At 37.1% G+C, this 23,115-nt stretch overlaps 1 protein-coding gene across 1 annotated transcript in view; it reads left to right on the plus strand.

The window, feature by feature from the left end:
- ATP11B (ATPase phospholipid transporting 11B (putative)) overlaps positions 1–23,115 on the plus strand; it is a 118,874-nt gene that overhangs the window by 42,984 nt on the left and 52,775 nt on the right. Inside the window, exons 11-18 of the mRNA XM_065875823.1 lie at positions 3,233–3,280; positions 5,413–5,477; positions 7,988–8,069; positions 10,013–10,163; positions 11,260–11,457; positions 20,289–20,531; positions 21,567–21,742; positions 22,226–22,294. Coding sequence (XP_065731895.1) covers positions 3,233–3,280; positions 5,413–5,477; positions 7,988–8,069; positions 10,013–10,163; positions 11,260–11,457; positions 20,289–20,531; positions 21,567–21,742; positions 22,226–22,294 — 1,032 coding nt within the window. The remainder of the gene's footprint in view (positions 1–3,232; positions 3,281–5,412; positions 5,478–7,987; positions 8,070–10,012; positions 10,164–11,259; positions 11,458–20,288; positions 20,532–21,566; positions 21,743–22,225; positions 22,295–23,115) is intronic.

The raw sequence follows: 23,115 nt of genomic DNA on the forward strand, positions 1-23,115 counted from the left end.
GATATGTACACTGGCTTGTTTGGGGCTGTATTGTTTAGACTATCCATAAGTTGGGAAAAAACCTAAGCTTCTGTCAGTAGTGAATTACTTAAATAAATTATGCAGTGACCCCAAAATACAATGCTGTGTGTGGCCATTAAGAGTAATGATGTGGATCTGTTTTTTTGTGTTTTTTTTTTTTTGCAGTACACGGGCCTCTCACTGTTGTGGCCTCTCCCGTTGCAGAGCGCAGGCTCAGTAGCCATGGCTCACGGGCCCAGCCGCTCCGCGGCACGTGGGATCCTCCCAGACCGGGGCACGAACCCGTGTCCCCTGCATCGGCAGGCGGACTCTCAACCACTGCGCCACCAGGGAAGCCCTGGATCTGTATTTTTCACAGGACATGTTAAGTGGGGAGAAAATATTACCAACAGTATTTATGATATGATCCCATTTTTGTTTTTAAGATACATACATATTTATATGTACATGGAAAAAAGGCCTGGAAAACATACCTCAAAATAATAATGTTTTATTTGAGTAGTGGGGTTACTGATGATTGTTCCCTTTTTGTCGTCTTTTTACATCGTCTGAATCATTTTATAAAGTATGTGTATTTGAGTGTATTCAGTCTTTATAATCAGTAAAGAATAATAAAGCTCTTTTCCATTTTGAAACAAATCATAGTGTGGGTTTGGAGAGAGGGCTATGGAAAGTGCAGAATGAGTTAATCCAGCATGGTACTGGCATGAACAAATACAATAAGTGCTTTAGAATCAAGGATAACGGGACAGATAAAATGAAGGAGAACAGGTCTCTTGTTGCCATTTGGCTCAGGAAAATCGAAAGACTGACCACACATTATCTCTGAACAGGGCCTAGGAGTCACCAGCTGAATTGGCTCTTTGAATCTAAATCCAAAGTTTGAGGCTCAAACCAGAGCTACATAAAATTCCGTTAAGTGGAGATAATTAAAAAGCAGGACTTCCCTGGCGGTCCAGTGGTTAAGACTCCATGCTTTCACTGCAGGGGGCATGGGTTCGATCCCTGGTTGGGGAACTAAGATCCCGCATGCCATGCGGCACAGCAAAAAAAAAAAAAGCAGGGCTTCCCTGGTGGCGCAGTGGTTGAGAGTCCGCCTGCCGATGCAGGGGACACAGGTTCGTGCCCCGGTCTGGGAAGATCCCACATGCTGTGGAGTGGCTAGGCCCGTGAGCCATGGCCGCTGAGCCTGCGTGTCCGGAGCCTGTGCTCTGCAACGGGAGAGGCCACAACAGTGAGAGGCCTGCGTACCGCCAAAAAAAAAAAAAAAAAAAAAAGCAGTGCTTCTCCCTGATACAGGAGGCTGAAGGAAGAAGAAGTAAGAGATTAGCAAGAAACAATGAATCCAAAGTCTACAAGGGGTAAAGCATCTGTAACCTGGAAACAGGAGGGATAACAGGGGACATTTGGAAAGTCATGCTTAATACTTCTTTGCATAGTTAAATGAGTAACATGAGGCTCTGCCCAGAATTTGCTTCAACTCAGAATTTACCTCTCACTATTATAGAAGGTAATTTTTCACTTGAGTTGACTTTGTGCTATGGAGCCGTTTTGGTAGTGGAAATTGGAACTAAAAGGCCAGGCTATGAAAATTCATTATAACAACAGGCCACTTACTCTAAATTTCAGGAAACCAAAAGTTAAAGAAGCTCTGGAGGTCACTAATAGTTTTTTTACTTACTACTCTACCCTCCGCACGTAATTCACACATAGTAGTTGCTCAGTGAATATTTGTTGGATAAATGAGTGCATGAATAAGTATGTGAATGAGTGAATGAATGAATGATTCTGGTTACCGGAGTCTTTATTTAGTAAACTGATAAAAATGTATGAGCATTCATTGTTGGCTAAATAATATATGCATCTCTGTGTAGCAATTATAAAGTCTCATCATGACCAAACTGATAATCATAATAATATATTACATTTGCATTGCCATTTTGAAAAAATTTTTTCATTCATTAGTTTGCTTATAGCTGGAGTAGAGATGGCAAGAATATATATATATATATATTTTAAAGACAATACTTTCTTGTCACTATTTGGAACACCTGGTGCCCCCAGTCTGCTCTTAATCATCAGAATACTTAATTTATAGTCAAATGTCAAGTCATCTTTGAGCCTGTGTCCTTATCCCCAGCCAGGAGCCTGTGTCCTCTATCCCCAGGCCCAACATATTCCTTGAGTGTCAGAGTTGTGGGTAACTGCATAAAAGCTACAGTATCCCACCTTAGAAGGGCGCAGAGATGGGACGGAGAGGGGAGAGTGGCAAGTTGAAGAAAGCCATAGGCAAAGTCCAATCAGTAGTCATTAGAGGGCAAGAAAAGCCCAGGATGTCAATAATCACAGGGGAAAGGAAATGTTGAGTACAAAATCTGAAGAAGAATGAAGGGTGGGAGAGGCCTGAGCCCAGAGGCAGTCTTGATCCAGAAGAGGTCAGCCTGAGTCAGGAACCCTGGAGGCTGTGAAGCAAAGGGCAGTGGATTAGGGGATTCAGACATCACAGAAGAGTTGGACAAGCTGGTACCCATTGGAGAAGGTGACAGCACTGCCCATGACATGTAGCAGCAGCAGGAACAGAGTGAGGTTTCTCTAATGCATGGGCCCAAAGACTTTAAGTAGCAAGTTGACGTGGGTCATGTACAGAACGCTGCCAGCAGCCCCATGTAGACATAGTACAGGATCCCCAAGTCTAGATGCAGGCCAAGAATTGGGCAGAAGGCTTGGGTACCAAAAAGGTCGTGTTGCCAAAGTTGGTGAAATAGACCATGAGGAGAAGTAGTGTGAGGCAGCTGTGGGCAGCAGCAGCAGCTTATAGCACCGGTGCAGATTCAGTACATCATCTGCGAAGCCCAGGAAGATTATGCAGCAGATGGCAAGGAGCACACTGCATAGTGAGGGAAAGCTTTACACTGCTCCTCCACAAAACAGTTCAGGAACGGGAAAAGGGTGAAGCAGAAGAGGATGATAAGGCAAACAGCACCACTGATCGCTCCCTGGGACTCTAAGAATATTAATTTTTTAAAGCTTAATGACTGATTTACCTTTGTAATTTCTAACATGAATATTGGACCATTCATATATGCAAAAGGTTGGTTTTGTTTCATATCTAAGAATAGTGCCAGAACTGTCTTAAAATTTTCCACCCATTGATGTCATAAGTAATGTATCATTCATTAGTTTTTTTGTAACATAGTGAATTCTTTGATAGATTCATGGGACGAATGATAATAACTCAACAAATGGAAGAAATTGTAAGGTAAGAATAAATTTGTATTATCCAATCGCTTTTAAGTGAGAATTGTTTGGGGGAGGGACTAAAATCAAGTTAAAGGGAGATTAGATAAGTAAGCAGCATATCATGGGAAAGGTTTAATTTAAAAACATTTAGCATTTCATCTTCTAGTAATTTCTAGCAGCAGCAGATGAGATGAGGATGAAGCAAATGCCAGGAAATGACATCAAAAACATTTAGTAAGATTATTTGTGTACTCGTATTTGTTTGTCTGATATATTGGGTAGTAACATAAAGGAATCATAGTGGTCCCTATCCAGATCCTTACACATCTAAACGTACCACCACATAAGTCTCTAATACAAAAAATGTCTTGTGTAATGTTTAACAAATAAAAATATTATGGTCTTCTTCACTTCAAGATCATTCCTTACAAACTAGCGTATTTATTGGCCAGTAACTTCTTATATACTCTTCTGATTGGTTATTTGGTTGGTTGGTTGTTTTGATTTGTTTTCCCTCAATATTCAGGTTAATTTCTGGTACCTACATGAAAGGCTTTGGGTCATTTCAAAGATTTTCTGATAGGGTGAGATTACATTGTTACTCATGACCACAAAGCTGAATTTAGAAAAAACCTTGGAATCAGCCCTTGAACTTCTAGTTAACTTAGCACTCCACCTCTTTCCTGGAGACGTTCAGTTTATACTGACTGCATGAAATAAGTCACTGACATAAAGAGTTGAGAATTTTTAAAAATGAAATCCTCAAGACAAGCTACCAAAAATATGCATCAGCATGGATTCACACTTAAAAGTCAACACAGGAGCACGTTCAATAAACTGTAACAAGGTCTTTTTAAGTGTAGGACCCCTGCTGAATAACAGTGACTGGGTTTTATTTTGATTTCTACAGTGACATATTGGGATGCATGTGTGGATACGTGGTATGGATTGCATTAAGATATTGTGGCTGGTAAAGGAAAAGATAATTATGTTACCTTAGCAGGTAGAATGGTTTTAAAAAAAAACGAGAGCCATGTTCTTTGCTAAAGCAACCAGAGTGAACTGATGAATTATCTTTTAATTTGAAGCTTTCTATCATTATATCCCAATTTTATATGCCAACATGAGCTCAAAGTTTTTCTATTCATTGCTGGAACCAAAACCAAGTAGAAAAGAGCTATAATATGGCTCCTGAATAATTGATTTTGGAATATCCATTCAGGGTTCTCCAGATACGACTATATAATAAAACCATACTTGTTAACCATAGCCCAAACACCTGGCCCCCCCTCCACTGTGTTCATTGGATTATTATTTTTAGTGTTTAGGTTTGCAGACCTCTTTAGAATTGGTTCAGATTCTGTTTGATTTGGATAACTGTGTATGTATATTTCAGAAAAGCCTTATGATAAGGAATATCAACAAAATCAAGGCTTTTTTACTTATCCATACCAGAGTCTTATCATTTGCTATCACTAAGAAAATACAATTTTCCTTTCTAGTTATTTCTTCTCGTTTTATATCTCCTTTATGGAGAGAAATTCAAACAGCAAGAAGACCTGTGCTCCAAGAAGTATGCAATGCAAGTAGTCAAGTTGTAGTGTTGATCTTGCCTAGAAAAAGTACTAACTCACTTACTATGTTATCTTCTATAACCTAGTATAATTTTAATTGTGCAGAACTCATGCAGTTATATACAAATCATACTACAATTTATGTTTATTTTGCATTCTTCACACAACCTGTTTACACTGCATTTTAATTCTGTATTTTCCCTTTGAAAAATGTTAATTGATTTTGCTCAAAATTTTATCTTCTGTAAAACATTTTAAAATCATTGCTTAATTTTTGGTTTTGTTGAGTTTTATGTTTAAACTTCGGAAACAAGTGGCTTTGTGATTTTATCTACAGGCATAGTCTTATTTCTGAGCCATTGATCTTAAAATGACTGAAATGCTAAGGCAGATATTTGTTGTTATGGTAACTAGCAGCATGATTGACCTCGACAGCTTTACAGTAGCAGAGATTTTGGTTTTATATGAAAGCATTGTTATAAGTATAGCTGAAGTACCTTCTGTCTGCTAAAGATGCCATTTTAAAATTTAATTGAAATTTTAATATATTCAATGATTTTGGTTATTTTTTCCCTAGACCTCTGGGGCCAGAGAGTCTCTTGCTTCGCGGAGCCAGATTAAAAAACACAAAAGAAATTTTTGGTTTGTATATATTGAAATTTTAAATTATAGATTCGTTTTGATGCTTTATATGAAGTATTTTTAAAAGCACAGTATTTGTGGTCTTTTGGTTAGATAATGTATTGTCTATGATAATTTTCTTTCAAAGATTGTATTAATATAATTTTGTGTTATATTTTTTGTTAATTCCTATTTTTGAGTAATATAGAACCTTGCTCTTATTTTCTTCGTGAATACTCCATGCTAAGATAATTCTGGCACTTCTGTTAATGGTGTTGAGAACTATATACTCTGACACCTTGGTGCAGTAAACCACTTGTATAAAATTCCATTATGATTATTCTTAGATTGGATTGTTAAAACTGCTGACTCATTTGTTCATCCATTTATTCATTCAATGAATTCTTACTGATCTGTGACTATATAACAGATACTGTTGGAACATACACTGACTGGATCAAAAGGATGAATAAACAGTGCTCTTGCATTGTCGAGCTAAACTAATTCATTATGCTCTGAGTCAACTCTAGGTAAATTGTGAAGTCAGTGATAACCTGTAGCTGTCAACTGGCTCCTCGCCTTTCAGGAATGGCCCGTCATATTCTGGCCAGCTTGTGTTATTCACTGAATATTTACAGCTTTTGAGCTCTTCTTCCTCAGTCTCTTCTTTCCTGTTAACTGTACTGTATCTTATCTCTCAGTATTTGGCTCTCTGATAAAGAATTCCATATATTTTTTAAAAAGGAATATAACTAGTATGGCAAAAATGTGGAGAAACTGGAACCCTCATACACTGCTGGTGGGAGTGTAGAATGTTGCAGCTGCTGTGGAAAATAGTTTGGCAATTCCTCAATAAGTTAAACATAGAATTACTGTATCACTCAGCAATTCTGCTTCTAGCTATATACCCTAAAGAACTGAAGAAGACAGGTGCTCAAACAAAGGCTTGTATGAGAATGTTCATAGCAGCACTGTTCACAATAGCCAAAGGGTAGAAACTGCCCAAATGTCTACCAACTAATGAATGGATAAACAAAGTATAGGATATCCAAGTAATGGAATATTATTCATCCATAAGAAATGAAGTACTGATACATGCTACAACATACATAAACTTTGAAAACATTATGCTGAGTGAACGAAGTCAAACACAAAAGGCCACATATTGTATGATTTCATTTATACTTAAAATACCCAAAACAGGCAGATTCATAGAGACAGAAAGTAGATTAGTGGTTCCCAGCATCTGGGGAGTGGAGGGGAATTGGGAATGATTGTTTAATGGGTACAGGGTTTTTTTGGCGGGGGGGGGGCGGGTGATGAAATATTCTCAACTTGGATAGGATGGTTGCACAGCATTGTGAATGTAACTAAGTGCCACTGAATTGTATTAAAAAGGCAAACTGTATGTTACGTGTATTTTACCACAATTTTAAAAAGGGGAACATAGTAAAGTTTTAATGGCAGAAGCCAGAGAAAACCTCCAGGGCTTTTAGGCCCTCTCGTGTAATGCTGTATTTTAACACCTCTCTAGCAGTAACACCTTTCACACTCTTAAAATTTAGGAAACGTGTATTTGAATGCCTTTAAATGGGTCTGCTATTGTTTTCCTCAGCACCACCTCTCTGTGTTGTACCATTTTGTCTCATTTCTCACATTTCTATAATTTTGGTGCCCTTTATCATTTGAGTTGTAATCCCTGCCTTGGAAGGATAATTCCAATAGTGAAAATTCCAGTTATTGATCGTCTTTCTGTTTCTAGGCATTTTGCTAATCTGTCACACAACTCTCATACCAGTTTTATTAGGTATTTTTCCCATTTAAAGATGGGGAAATTGAGACTCAGAAAGATTAGATAACTTACTCAAGGTCACAGAACTAATAAGTGGCAGAGCTAGCCTTCAAACCAAGCTCTAACTCCAAAGTTTTTTAATAAGACTGGTCTTACCCCAGTTTTAGTCCCCTTATTACTGTCATTCTCATCTCAGTCATTCACGTAGGCACATATTTTTAAAATAGCACTTTCCTTGTGTTTATTTCATTTACTCTGACATTCCATATTATCTTTCCAGTGCTTATGAGATTATGTCTAGACTCCAGATTCTGGCATTCAAGGTCTTTCAAACTGACGCCAGTCCATTGTTACAGCCTAACAGAAAGCACTTTTCTATTTCTGTCTTTCTTAACACTGTTTGCTCTGTCTATAATGGCCTTCCCGGCCTTCTTTATCTTTCCGAATTCTTTCCTCCATCAATTCCAACTCAAATAATACCTCTTTCATTCAGATATCCCAGTTATAATTCAGGAACAGAACCCACATGCCTTCCTCATTCAACCGGTTGAATGACTGGAATTTCCCAAAATTGTACTTGGAAAGCCTTTTAAAAAAAAACTCCAGAAAGACTTAAAGGAAAGCCAAATTCTGACAACTCTCAGATGATACAGTTTCTTAGATTTTCTTTCATGCTAGTGAGTACCTTTCTTTTGTGAAACATGGTAGAGGATTATCTTAAGACTGTTTTGTTTTGCAGGTGTTGCTGTGTATACTGGAATGGAAACTAAGATGGCATTAAATTACAAGAGCAAATCACAGAAACGATCTGCAGTAGAAAAGTAAGAAAACTATTTTCATTTATTTACACATAAATAGGACTTTTTAAAAATTAATTTATTTTCTTGCACTGGGTCTTAGTTGAAGCAGGCAGGTCCTTAGTTGTCGCTTGAGGGCTCCTTAGTTGCAACATGTGAACTCTTAGTTGTGGCATGCATGTGGGATCTAGTTCCCTGACCAGGGATCAAACCCACGCCCCCTGCATTGGGAGCGCAGAGTCTTAACCACTGAGCCACCATGGAAGTCCCAGTATGACTATTGCTATGTATATTATTCTATATGTATAAAATATGTATATAAAAATATATTTCAAGTCAACAAACGATGGTATCCTTGAAGATAGGGATGGTTTCTCATTTTTATTTATTTAATTTTAATTTATTGAAATATAGTTGACGTAAAATATTTTGTTAGTTTCAGGTGTAGTACATAGTGATTTGACATTTGCATACATTATGAAATGTTGACCACAGTAAGTCTAGTAATTGTCTGGCCCCATACAAAGTTATTGCAATAATATTGACCATATTCCTTATGCTGTATATTATATTCTCATGGCTTACTTATTTTATAACCCAAGGTTTATACCTCTTAATCCCTTTCACCTATTTTACCCATCCCCCCCAATACCAGCAAGCAACCACCTATTTGTATCTATGAGTCTGTTTTCATTTTGTTTTGTTTTTTAATTTTTTTAATTTTTATTTATTTTTTTGATGCGGACCATTTTTGAAAGTCTTTATTGAATTCGTTACAATGTTGCTTCTGTTTTATGTTTTTGGATTTTTTAAGGCATGTGGGATCTTAGCGTCCCAACCAGGGACTGTGTGTGTGTTCTTAGCTCCCTGACCAGAGATCGAACCCACACCCCCTGCATTGGAAAGCAGAGTCTTAACCACTGGACCACCAGGGAAGTCCCTGTTTTGTTTTTCTAGATTCCACATATAAGTGAGATCATACGGTATTTGTCTTTTTCTGTCTGACTTAGCATAATAACCTTTAGATTCATCCATGTTGTCACAGATGGCAAGATTTCAGTTTTTTTCCCCCCCAAAGAAAAGACTTTTGGGAGTCTCCCTGCCTAATGGGAGACTTAGGCAGGTTTATTGGCTGAGGGGAAGTACCAACATAGAGGGTGTACCAGTGAGCTACTGCCACCAAGTTGCTGCATCATAAACTGTCCTACAACTCATTCACTTCCATTCATTGTCACAGATGAGTGGATTGGCTGAGGGTCAGCTGAGCTCTGCCGGGAGGAGCTGGGATGACTCAACGTTGCCTCTCATGTCTCTCTTCTTCCTGGGACACGCTAATGCAAAAATGTGCTCTTCTTCTTTTTTTTTTTTTTAAAATTATTTATTTATTTATTTTTGGCTGCATTGGGTCTTCGTTGCTGTGTGCAGGCTTTCTCTAGTTGTGGCGAGCGGGGGCTACTCTTTATTGCTGTGCGAAGCCTTCTCATTGTAGTGGCTTCTCTTGTTGCGGAGCATGGGTTCTAGGCGCACAGGCTTCAGTAATTGTGGCACACGGGCTCAGTAGTTGTGGCTCGCGGGCTCTAGAGTGCAGGCTCAGTAGTTGTGGCACACATGGGCTTAGTTGCTCCGCAGCATGTGGGATCTTCCCGGACCAGGGCTCAAACCCATGTCCCTGTGTTGGCAGGTGGATTCTTAACCACTGCACAAGAGAAGCCCACTGTAAGCATTTTGAACAGTAGTTAACTATAGTAAATATGCTTGTAATCTTATGTATCTGTTCTTTTATTTCTAGTAAATGGATTGAATTGAATGGTCATTTCTTAAAAACAAAGACTGTGTCCTTTAAATAGCTACTGTTATATCTTATATATTGATATTTAGTATCTTATTTAATACCAATGTTAATTTCCAAACAAATGAGTATAATAACATATAATTGATACATTTTATATTCTCTTTCTTCATTTCAGGTCAATGAATACATTTTTGATAATTTATCTAATAATCCTTATTTCTGAAGCCATCATCAGTACTATCTTGAAATATACATGGCAAGCTGAAGAAAAATGGGATGAACCTTGGTATAACCAAAAAACAGAACATCAAAGAAATAGTAGTAAGGTACTTCATGGTGTTCTTGACTATGTTACAAAGAAAATTTTATTCTTTGGAAATTTTATTTCTTTTAATGCTTTGGTAGTGACTTCTGATAGGAGTGACCACTGTCATCCCTAAAACTATCACTGTTGAAGGGTGACAAAAGGTTATTGCACGTGAAGAGTACCCAGCATGTTTGTACTGGTATGCTTTTTACATTTTACAGCATAAGCAGTTATATTCCCTGTGGCATGACTTGAATAATTAAAAGAGATCACAGACATTTAAGTCATCTGTATTGGCATTCCACTTCAGTAATACAAATTGAAAATTTTTTTCTTCTTACTGTATGTAAATAGAATTTTCAGTTCTATCAGAATAATTCAAGGAGTCTTACTGTCAATATATTGGTGGTATGAGGTAAATACGAATTATGTCATAAAAAGTTTTAAACTGAGTAAATATGGACTACCAGGAGAAGTTAACGTGCAGTTTTGGTAAATTGTTCTCCAAATTTCACTTTAGATTAGAGTGCAAATATTGGAAGATAAGTTTGAATGTCAAGAGACCAAAAAGCAGATAATCACAGGAACACATTTTCAGTATCATTTACAATTAGGTATTTTATCTTTTACAGAACACATTTTAAAATGTGGAACTGCTATGCCATTGAAGTAGGCTATTCCTGTGTAATCTGTAATTGAGAGTTTTAATTTCTAGCAGTTCTAGCCTAGCAATTATTTTACATTTCTAAAATTACCGTCAGTTTTTAGTTATCTGTGATTTTGATGTGTAGAAATAGAATGATAAGTATGCTACAGAGGTTCTAATTATAATTTTGTCGTAAGTAATTTCAGTCACACCAGGCTTTTCTGGTAGCTTCTAAAAAGTAACAAATTAAGTGATTTGGTTCTAACCTTTCTTCTTTTAATTTGTTCAAGATTCTAATGAGCAATAAAATAACCAAAGGAAATCTGTTAAAAAGACAATTCAGTAAATGAATTTCATTTCATGAGACTTATCTGCTTCAGAATATAGTTGATGGTCTGTTGAGATATGAAACTATCTGATAATTTCCTTCATATTTTTGTCTTATCAAGCAATCATTTTTTTCCCCTAGATTCTGAAATTTATTTCAGACTTCCTTGCTTTTTTGGTACTCTACAATTTCATCATTCCAATTTCATTATATGTGACAGTTGAAATGCAGAAATTTCTTGGATCATTTTTTATTGGCTGGGATCTTGATCTCTATCATGAAGAATCAGATCAGAAAGCTCAAGTCAATACTTCTGATCTGAATGAAGAACTTGGACAGGTAAAAATGATCCGTTTTTTTTCTAATTTGTTATTTTTATCAAAATAATAAGTGTACAAAGACTAATAAAACTAAATATTACAAGGCTTATACCAAAAAACAGCCCCACTTTCTTTGCTCCACACCTAATTTCTTGTTTCCCATTTTGAAATCTTAAGCTGTTTTTTTCATTACTTAGCACTGTATTTCTATATAGTATTCTTTCTTGATTTTTAAATTTGAGACATTATTTACTATGGAATCTAAACATATAATACTACACTACTCCTTCCACACGCATACCCAGACATATACCAACTTTGCCTCCCCATGACACCCCAGTATTGTTAAATCACAATTTGGTATTTAATAAATATTCATTTACATTATTAGGACTGTTTTGGTATTATTTACTAATTCCTTGTTCTCTTTGCTCTGTAATACTGTACTTACATTTTTCTTTCTTATGTATTTTGGTTTTGCTGGAGTTAATTGCTCTGTTTTTTATTTGCTTAATTTTCATTTACCACAAACAAATCTCTGACAAGTATATGAACCATCTCTCCACGTGTTCAAACACACCAGGTGATCTAGGATTTCCTTTCTCTTGTTATCTCACTCACTTTCTGTTTTGGAGCCTTTTATTTTTCTGCTTCAATTTGGACTTCTTTCTAGGCCTGCTTCTCTGCTGTCACCATGGACTTGCTTTTCCATCACCCTAGAACTTCCTTTGTCTCCCACCCGTTTTGGATTTCCTGTCTTCTGGATCCCATGTCTTCCCACCTGTTGATTATTCTCTTATTTTGGTGGAACACATCTCCTAATAACTTCTTGAAAAAGGATGCATAACAGGGAAATACTTTGAAACTTCGCACGTCTGAAAATATCTTTATTCCCTTCTTACACTTGATTAGTAATTTAGCTGGGTAGGGACTTCACTGGCGGTCCAGTGGTAAGGGATCTGCCTTGCAGTGCAGGGGACGTGGCTTTGATCCCTGGTCAGGGAACTAAGATCCCACATGCCGCAGGGCAACTAAGATCCCACGTGCAGCAACTACTGAGCTCGCACACTCCAGCGAGGAGCCCGTGCACTCCAACGAGGAGCCCGCGCACCGTAATGAAAGATCCCACGTGCCTCAACGAGGATCCCATGTGCTGCAGATAAGACCCAACACAACCAAAAAATAAAATAAAATATTGATAAAATAAATAAATAATAAACAAATCTTAAAAAAAAATAATTTATCTGGGTAACACATCCCAGGATGGAAATTATTTTTCCTCAAAATTTCAAAAGCATTTCTTCATTTATTTCTAGCTTCCAGTGTTTTTTTGAGAAATCCAATGCCATTCTGATTCTCAGTTCTTTATGTGTGATCTGTTGTTTTATCTCTGGAAGTGTTTAGTGTTTTAGGATCTTCCCTTTATTCAATGAATCTGAAATTTTCTGATGATATACCTTGGTGTGAGTCTTTTTTTTTTCTTTCATTGGGCAATAAACTCTGTGAGCCCTTTTTGCCTGGAAACACAAGTCCTTCAGTTTTAGGAATTTTTCTTATATTATTTCTTTGGTAAAGTGTCTTTTTATGTTTTATGGGATTTTCTTTTGAAATTTATTATTTTGGATGTCAGATCATTTATCTTGACTCTCTGATTTCTTTGACTTTCAATTTTAATTTCTCTGTTTTTATAATCTTTCTGGGAGAATTCATGAACTTTATCTTTCCACCTATCTTTTTTTTTGCATTGTTTTTTATACTGCAGGTTCTTATTAGTCATCAATTTTATACACATCAGTGTATACATGTCAATCCCAATCGCCCAATTCAGCACAACACCATCCCCACCATCCCCCATGGCGGTTTTCCTCACTTGGTGTCCATATGTCTGTTCTCTACATCTGTGTCTCAACTTCTGCCCTGCAAACTGGCTCATCTGTACCATTTTTCTAGGTTTCACATACATGCATTTATATATGATCTTTGTTTTTCTCTTTCTGACTTACTTCACTCTGTATGACACTCTCTAGATCTGTCCACGTCTCAACAAATGACTCAATTTCGTTCCTTCTTATGGCTCAGTAATATTCCATTGTATATATATACCACATCTTCTTTATTCATTCATCTGTCGATGGGCATTTAGGTTGCTTCCATGACTTGGCTATTGTAAATAGTGCTGCAGTGAACATTGGGGTGCGTGTGTCTTTTTGAATTATGGTTTTCTCTGGGTATATACCCAGTAGTGGGATTGCTGGATCATATGGTAAATCTATTTTTACTTTTTTAAGGAACCTCCATACTGTTCTCCATAGTGGCTGTATCAATTTACATTCCCACCAACAGTGCAAGAGGGTTCCATTTTCTCCACACCCTCTCCAGCATTTGTTGTTTGTAGATTTTCTGATGATGCCCATTCTAACTGGTGTGAGGTGATACCTCATTGAAGTTTTGATTTGCATTTCTCTAATAATTAGTGATGTTGAGCAGCTTTTCATGTGCTTCTTGGCCATCTGCATGTCTTCTTTGGAGAAATGTCTATTTAAGTCTTCTGCCCATTTTTGGATTGGGTTGTTTGTTTCTTTAATATTGAGCTGCATGAGCTGTTTATATATTTTGGGGATTAATCCTTTGTCTGTTGATTTGTTTGCAAATATTTTCTCCCATTCTGAGGGTTGTCTTTTCGTATTTATAGTTTCCTTTGCTGTGCAGAAGCTTTGAAGTTTCATTAGGTCCCATTTGTTTATTTTTGTTTTTATTTCCATTACTCTAGGAGGTGGATCAAAAAAGATCTTGTTGTGATTTATGTGAAAGGGTGTTCTTCCTATGTCTTCCTCTAAGAGTTTTATAGTGTCGGGTCTTACATTTACGTCTCGAATCCATTTTGAGTTTATTTTTGTGTATGGTGTTAGGAAATGTTCTAATTTCATTCTTTTACATGTAGCTGTCCAGTTTTCCCAGCACCCCTTACTGAAGAGACTGTCTTTTCTCCATCTTATATCTTTGCCTCCTTTGTCATAGATTAGTTGACCATAGTTGCGTGGGTTTATCTCTGGGCTTTCTGTCGTGTTCCATTGATCTGTATTTCTGTTTTTGTGCCAGTACGTATTGTCTTGATTACTGTAGCTTTGTAGTATAGTCTGAGGTCAGGGAGTCTGATTCCTCCAGCTCCGTTTTTTCCCCTCAAGACTGCTTTGGCTATTCGGGGTCTTTTGTGTCTCCATACAAATTTTAAGATGATTTGTTCTAGTTCTGTAAAAAGTGCCATTGGTAATTTGATAGGGATTGCATTGAATCTGTAGATTGCTTTGGGTAGTATAGTCATTTTCACTATTGATTCTTCCAGTCCAAGAACATGCTATATCTCTCCATCTGTTGGTATCATCTTTAATTTCTTTCATCAGTGTCTTATAGTTTTCTGTATACAGGTCTTTTGTCTCCCTAGGTAGGTTTATTCCTAGGTATTTTATTCTTTTTGTTGCAGTGGTAAATGGGGGTGTTTCCATAATTTCTCTTTCAGATTTTTCATCATTAGTGTATACGAATGCAAGAGATTTCTGTGCATTAATTTCTATCCTGCAACTTTACCAAATTTATTGATGAGCTCTAGTATTTTTCTGGTGGCATTTTTAGGATTCTGTATTTATAGTATCATGTCATCTGCAGACAGTGACAGTTTTACTTCTTCTTTTCCAATTTGTATTCCTTTTATTTCTTTTTCTTCTCTGATTGCCATGGTTAGGACTTCCAAAACTATGTTGCATAATAGTGGTGAGAGTGGACATCCTTGTCTTGTTCTTGATCTTAGAGGAAATGCTTTCGGTTTTTCACCATTGAGAATGATGTTTGCTGTGGGTTTGTCATATATGGCCTTTATTATGTTGAGGTAGGTTCCCTCTATGCCCACTTTCTGGAGAGTTTTTATCATAAATGGGTGTTGAATTTTGTCAAAAGCTTTTTCTGCATCTACTGAGATGATCATATGGTTTTTGTTCTTCAATTTGTTAATATGGTGTATCCCATTGATTGATTTGCATATATTGAAGGATCCTTGCATCCCTGGGATAAATCCCACGTGATTGTGGTGTATGATCCTTTTAATGTGTTGTTGGATTCTGTTTGCTGGTATTTTGTTGAGGATTTTTGCATCTATATTCATCAGTGATATTGGTCTGTAATTTTCTTTTTTTGTGGTATCTTTGTCTGGTTTTTCGTATCAGGGTGATGGTGGCCTCGTAGAATGAGTTTGGGAGTGCTCCTTCCTCTGCAGTTTTTTGGAAAAGTATGAGAAGGATGGATGTTAACTCTTCTCTAAACGTTTGATAGAATTCACCTGTGAAGCCATCTGGTCCTGGACTTTGGTTTGTTGGAAGATTTTTTTTTTTTTTTTCGGTACGTGGGCCTCTCACTGTTGTGGCCTCTCCCATTGCAGAGCGCAGGCTCAGCAGCCATAGCTCACAGTCCCAGCTGCTCTGTGGCATGGGATCTTCCCGGACCGGGGCACGAACCCTTATCCCCTGCATCGGCAGGTGGACTCTCAACCACTGTGCCATCAGGGAAGCCTATGTTGGAAGATTTTTAATCACAGTTTCAATTTCATTACTTGTGATTGGTCTGTTCATATTTTCTATTCCTTCCTGGTTCAGTCTTGGAAGGTTATACCTTTCTAAGAATTTGTCCATTTCTTCCAGGTTGTCCATTTTATTGGCATAGAGTTGCTTGTAGTAGTCTCTTAGGATGCTTTGTATTTCTGCGGTGTCTGTTGTAACTTCTCCTTTTTCATTTCTAATTTTATTGATTTGAGTCCTCTCCCTCTTTTTCTTGATGAGTCTGGCTAATGGTTTATCAATTTTGTTTATCTTCTCAAAGAACCAGCTTTTAGTTTTATTGGATCTTTGCTGTTGTTTTCTTTGTTTCTATTTCATTTATTTCTGCTCTGATTTTTATGATTTCTTTCCTTCTGCTAACTCTGGGTTTTGTTTGTTCTTCTTTAGTTCCTTTGGGTGTAAGGTTAGATTGTTTACTTGAGATTTTTCTTGTTTCTTGAGGTTGGCTTGTATAGCTATAAACTTCCTTCTTAGAACTGCTTTTGCTGCATCCCATAGGTTTTGGATCGTCGTGTTTTCATTGTCATTTGTCTGTAGGTATTTTTTGATTTCCTCTTTGATTTCTTCAGTGATCTCTTGGTTATTTAGTAACGTATTGTTTAGCCTCCATGTGTTTGTGTTTTTTAGGTTTTTTTCTCCTGTAATTCATTTCTAATCTCATAGTGTTGTGGTCAGAAAAGATGCTTGATATGATTTCAATTTTCTTAAATTTACTGAGGCTTGATTTGTGACCCAAGGTATGATCTATCCTGGAGAATGTTCGTGCGCACTTGAGAAGAAAGTGTAATCTGCTGTTTTTGGATGGAATGTCCTATAAATATCAATTAATGCTATCTGGTCTTTTGTGTCATTTAAAGCTTCTGTTTCCTTATTTATTTTCATTTTGGATCATCTGCCCATTGGTGTAAGTGAGGTGTTAAAGTCCCCCACTATTATTGTGTTGCTGTCGATTTTCTCTTTTATAGCTGTTAGCAGTTGCCATGTTGTGGCATAGCAGTGCTCCTATGTTGGGTGCATATATATTTATAATGTTATATCTTCTTCTTGGATCGATACCTTGATCATTATGTAGTGTCCTTCCTTGTCTCTTGTAACATTATTTTAAAGTCTATTTCATCGGATATGAGTATTGCTATACCAGCTTTCTTTTGGTTTCCATTTGCATGGAATATCTTTTTACATCCCCTCACTTTCAGTCTGTATATGTCCCTAGGTCTGAAGTGCGTCTCTTGTAGACAGGCATGTATATGGGTCTTGTTTTGTATCCATTCAGCAAGCCTGTGTCTTTTGGTTGGAGCATTGAATCCATTCACGTTTAAGGTAATTATCGATATGTATGTTCCTCTGACCATTTTCTGCATTGTTTTGGGTTTGTTTTTGTAGGTCGTTTTCTTCTCTTTTGTTTCCCACTTAGAGAAGTTCCTTTAGCATTTGTTGTAGAGCTGGTTTGGTGGTGCTGAATTGTCTTAGCTTTTGCTTATTTGTAAAGCTTTTGATTTCTCCATCGAATCTGAATGAGATCCTTGCTGGGTAGAGTAATCTTGGCTGTAGGTTCTTCCCTTTCATCATTTGAAGCAGATCATGCCACTCCCTTCTGGCTTGTAGAGTTTCTGCTGAGAAATCAGCTGTTAACCTTATGGGAGTTCCCTTGTATGTTATTTGTCATTTTTCCCTAGCTGCTTTCAATAATTTTTCTTTGTCCTTAATTTTTGCCAATTTGATTACTATGTGTCTCGGCATGTTTCTCCTTGGGTTTATCCTGTATGGGACTTGCTGCGCTTCCTGGACTTGGGTGGCTATTTCCTTTCCAATGTTAGGGAAGTTTTCAACTATAATCTCTTCAAATATTTTATCTGGTCCTTTCTCTCTCTCTTTTCCTTCTGGGACCCCTATGATGCGAATGTTGTTGCGTTTAATGTTGTCCCAGAGGTCTCTTAGGCTGTCTTCATTTCTTTTCATTCTTTTTTCTTTAGTTCTGTTCCGCAGCAGTGAATTCCACCATTCTGTCTTCAGGTCACTTATCCATTCTTCTGCCTCAGTTATTCTGCTGTTGAATCCTTCTGGTGTAGTTTTCATTGTCAGTTATTGTATTGTTCATCTCTGTTTGTTTGTTCTTTAATTCTTCTAGGTCTTTGTTAAACATTTCTTGCATCTTCTCGATCTTTGCCTCCATTCTTTTTCTAAGGTCCTGGATCATCTTCACTATCATTATTCTGAAATTTTTTTTTGGAAGGTTGCCTATCTCTACTTCACTTAGTTGTTTTTCTGGGATTTTATCTTATTCCTTCATCTGGTATATAGCCCTCTGCCTTTTCATCTTGTCTGTCTTTCTGTGAATGTGGTTTTTTTCCACAGGCTGCAGGATTGTAGTTCTTCTTGCTTCTGCCGTCTGTCCTCTGGTTCCACCTATCTTTTGATTTCTTTTATTGTAATGTTTTTAATTTCTAATATCCTAGTATATCTGAATGGTCTTTTTTTTCTTTTTTTTTTTTTTTTTTGGCCACACAGCTTGCGGGATCTCAGTTCCCCTACCAGGGATCCAACCCATGTCCCCACAGTGGAAACGCAGAGTCCTAACCACTGCACAGCCAGGGAATTCCCAGAATGGTCGTCTTTTAATTACATCTTATTCTTGTTTCTTGAATATAATCTGTTCTTTCACCTCTTTGAGGATATTAATGACAGTTTCTTTAAAGCCTTCTGCTAGTTGCATTTTCTCAGTTTTTTCCTAGTTCCTTTCTCAGTACATCAGTTCTGCTGTAATGTGACATATGCATTCCTAAAATCACTGTGCTATGCAAAATTACTTAGTAAAAACCACAGGGCTGGGCTTCCCTGGTGGTGCAGTGGTTGGGAGTCTGCCTGCTGATGCAGGGGACACGGGTTCGTGCCCCGGTCCGGGAAGATCCCACATGCCGCAGAGTGGCTGGGCCCGTGAGCCATGGCTGCTGAGCCTGCCCGTCCGTAAGCCTGTGCTCTGCAACGGGAGAGGCCACAACGGTGAGAGGCCCGCGTACCGCAAGAAAAAAAACAAAAAAAACCCACACAGGGCTTATGGGAAAATGGAATTGGGATACAACAAAAACTTTATCAGTAACACATTTAAAATAAAAAAATAAGGGCTTCCCTGGTGGCGCAGTGGTTAGGGGTCCGCCTGCCAATGCAGGGGCGCAGGTTCATGCCCCGGTCTGGGAGGATCCCACATGCTGCAGAGCGGCTGGGCCCATGAGCCATGGCCGCTGAGCCTGCGCGTCTGGAGCCTGTGTTCCATAACGGGAGAGGCCACAGCGGTGAGAGCCCTGCTTACCGCAAAAAACAAAAAAAAAGATAAGAACCTAATGACAACAGGACTTGCTAAATTATTAAGAAATACATTAATACTACAATAAATATGGCACTTTATCTTGAAAATGACCTGAAGTTTGCTTGTGAAAGTGGCCATCAGAAGTATTGCAATTTGTGTGTTATTGTGAAGTATTGGAAGGAAGGTTATCTGAAAACAGAAGGAAAGTATGATACCAGATGTGAATGGTTATGGCTCATAACACACATGGTGACCTGAAGTAGCTGCTAGCTGTTTGAGGTTTGTATACTTCATGTATGCTGGATGCAGTTTTCTGTGTTCACCTAGTGTTTCTCACAGATGAAACTGTTCATAATCAAATGCAAAGTTCATATTATGCTCAAATTGTTCCCTTATATATCAGTCTCATTGTAATAAGTTCTTGTGTTTTTAAGACAGTGTTATCGTGGAACTGCCTGTCATTTGTTTTAGACTCTCTTTGCCTTTTCATGTAAGGGGATATCCTCAAATGAATGCTAATCTTTGGTTTTCTTTACAAGTCCAAAAGTTTTCCCTAGAAAAGCCTGGCAGCCCAGCTGTTTTTGGGGGGTATCCCCAAATATCAGTATTGACTTTTCCTCAGTTTACCCAGAGAGAATAACTGCAGTTCGTATTTCTCCTGCTTGTTCAGCAGAAATTATCAGTCAGCTCTATAGATGAACATGAACCTAAAGATGCCACAGACTTCAAAGAGTATATAGATTTTAAATATTTTGTATTACCCTGTTTTGTTTCTGTGGCATCTTTAATTATTTGCTTGTGCTCAGATTATAAATAAGACTCTTAACATGAGTATATCAACGTTAATAGGTAAACAACTTCAGCAGCCAGAGTACAAAGTTTTTTTGTTTAACATAATGCCCTGAACATAAAGGTTTGTTTTCTTTTGTTTTCTATTTCTAGGTCGAGTATGTGTTTACAGACAAAACTGGTACACTGACCGAAAACGAGATGCAGTTTCGGGAATGTTCAATTAATGGTATAAAATACCAAGAAATCAATGGTAGACTTGTATCTGAAGGACCAACACCAGACTCTTCAGATGGAAACTTATCTTATCTTAGTAGTTTATCCCATCTTAACAACTTATCCCATCTTGCAACCAGTTCCTCTTTTAGAACCAGTCCTGAAAATGAAACTGAACTAGTAAGCATTTTTTAAGTTAATAAATAGGAGTTTCATTTGAAATAGTAATTCTTTGTTAGTTGGTGGGTTGTAGGAGAAAAAGTTTAAGTGTTAGTGGGGCAAGGAATATACATTTGAAATGTTTATCCTTTGATTCAGCACTGAAAATTTATAGTCATAAGCCAGTTTGTCACTTAATATGCATCTACTTTAGGGAGGGAGGCTCAAGAGGAAGGGGATATGGGGACATGTGTATACATATGGCTGATTCGCTTTGTTGTGCAACAGAAAGTAACACAGTATTGTGAAGCAATTATACTCCAATAAAGATCTATTAAAAATAAATAAATAAATAAAATGTTCCACTAAAAAAATACATATAGGGCTTCCCTGATGGCGCAGTGGTTGCGAGTCCGCCTGCTGATGCAGGGGATGTGGGTTTGTGCCCCGGTCTGGGAAGATCCCACATGCCGCGGAGCGGCTGGGCCCGTGAGCCGTGGCCGCTGAGCCTGCGCGTCTGGAGCCTATGCTCCACAACGGGAGAGGCCACAACAGTGAGAGGTCCGCGTACTGCAACAAAAAAAAAAGAAAAAAAAAATATATATATATATACACATATATATATGTGTATATATATATATGCATCTACTTTAGTTCTCTGGGTATTTAAACGGGACTAAGTTAAAGAAAGCCCTTTCTGCCTTGAAATAAAGAAGACTTTGCTAAGGAATAGAGCTTAATAGAGTTTTTGAGATCTCAGTTCTTCCACAAAAGAGTTTTCACCTTTACTTGCAATTTGTTTATGCCTCCTAAAAATATACTCAGATGTTGAAGGGTCATAAGCAAATGTGACATTTTACTCTTGGGATTCAGAAGCAACCAACTATTATTTATGCAATTCAGAATTGTAGCACTCTTGTTCTACATCTTAGTTTATCAAATTATGAGCTGTATTTATTGGCATTTTTTAGAATTTTGTTTCTGGTTTCCTACATGTTCCTACATGTTATTTGGTATTGGTATATTTTATTATGAATATTAATTATGTTTCTGCAGATTAAAGAACATGATCTCTTCTTTAAAGCAGTCAGTCTCTGTCACACTGTGCAGATTAGCAGTGTTCAGACTGATGGAATTGGTGATGGTCCCTGGCAAACCAACCTTGCACCCTCCCAGTTGGAGTACTATGCATCTTCACCAGATGAAAAGGCTCTCGTGGAAGCTGCTGCAAGGTAGTTTAAGTTTAATTTTCAAATCTTCAGAAAAATACCTTTTAAATGAAAATGTGAAAATACAAGAACATAATTTTAAATTCTCAGACAAAATTCAGAAACATAAAGGTATTTTATTTTTACACTTTTTTTACACATAAAGGTATTTTATGTATATTTATACATAAAAGTATTTTAAATGAGAATTTGAAATGTCATTAATTTTGTTGTCAGGCTTACATTAAGTCACATTTTGAAGAGATCTCTTAAAAGTCTGGTTACTGTGAAATATGAACAATATAATTTGTGAGAAATACTTGTGTATGTATTGTTTTGGATCTACTCTCATCCTTCAAGTTCTTAAAAATAATCATACTCAAAGGAAATAACTTTAAAATACATCTTAAACTTATATTTTAAATGATTTTATTCAAGTTAGTTATATTGTGAATTATAAAATATCATCCTTTAAATCTTATATTTCTTTCTCCTTTTATTCCCTAGATTCGGCATTGTATTTATTGGCCATTCTGGAGAAACTATGGAAGTTAAAACACTTGGAAAACTGGAACGGTAATCTTTTTCTATATTGTAATTTTCTATATATTAAGTGTTTACTATAGAACAGGAATTGGTAAACTATGACCCAGAAACCAGATCTGGCCTACAGCCTGCAAACTAAATTACATTTTTAAAGTGTTTTCCAAAGCAAAAAAATATGCAGCAGAGATCATATATGGTCTTCAAAGCCTAAAGTATTTACTGTCTGGACCCTTACAGGAAAAGTTTACTGACACCTGCTCTAGAATGATGTCAGTATTACATTGTATCTCATCATGGTAGTAACAGTATAATACTCTGAAACTTTCATCTGTATTTTAGCTTAATGGTTCTTGAATTTACTTATGTGTTTATTTTTACACATTCTTAGGATAATGAGTTTTGTAAATTTCTACTCACTAAATAAAAACTTCCTTATCTTTCCTATGATTTTTATCTTTCAAACATTAAGGAACTGTCGTATTATTTCCAGTATTTCCTCTGTTTGATAAATTAGTCCATTCTTATCACATTCATATCTTTTGTGGTTTTATCATTTCTGATCATATCTCAGCTCCACTTGTGCTTTTCCAGACTATGCTTTTCTGAACTAAATAGTGCCCAGTCTTTGGCTACTTTTATCTGGGAGCCTGTCTAGCTCATTTTATCAACTTATAAACCATTCTACTCAGTGTTTTTCTTTGAGATGTGCCAAAACATTCCATATGTACATCATTGTATAAATTCATCTAGAAGACTTTTCAATCCACACCTGACCCATCCACACAAATTCTTTTACAGCTCCCTAGAGAGGCCTTTGTGTCCCCCGACTGCACACACATGCCCTGTAGTAG

The sequence above is a fragment of the Phocoena phocoena genome, chromosome 4 (genome assembly GCF_963924675.1).
Source record: "Phocoena phocoena chromosome 4, mPhoPho1.1, whole genome shotgun sequence".
Taxonomy (NCBI): domain Eukaryota; kingdom Metazoa; phylum Chordata; class Mammalia; order Artiodactyla; family Phocoenidae; genus Phocoena; species Phocoena phocoena.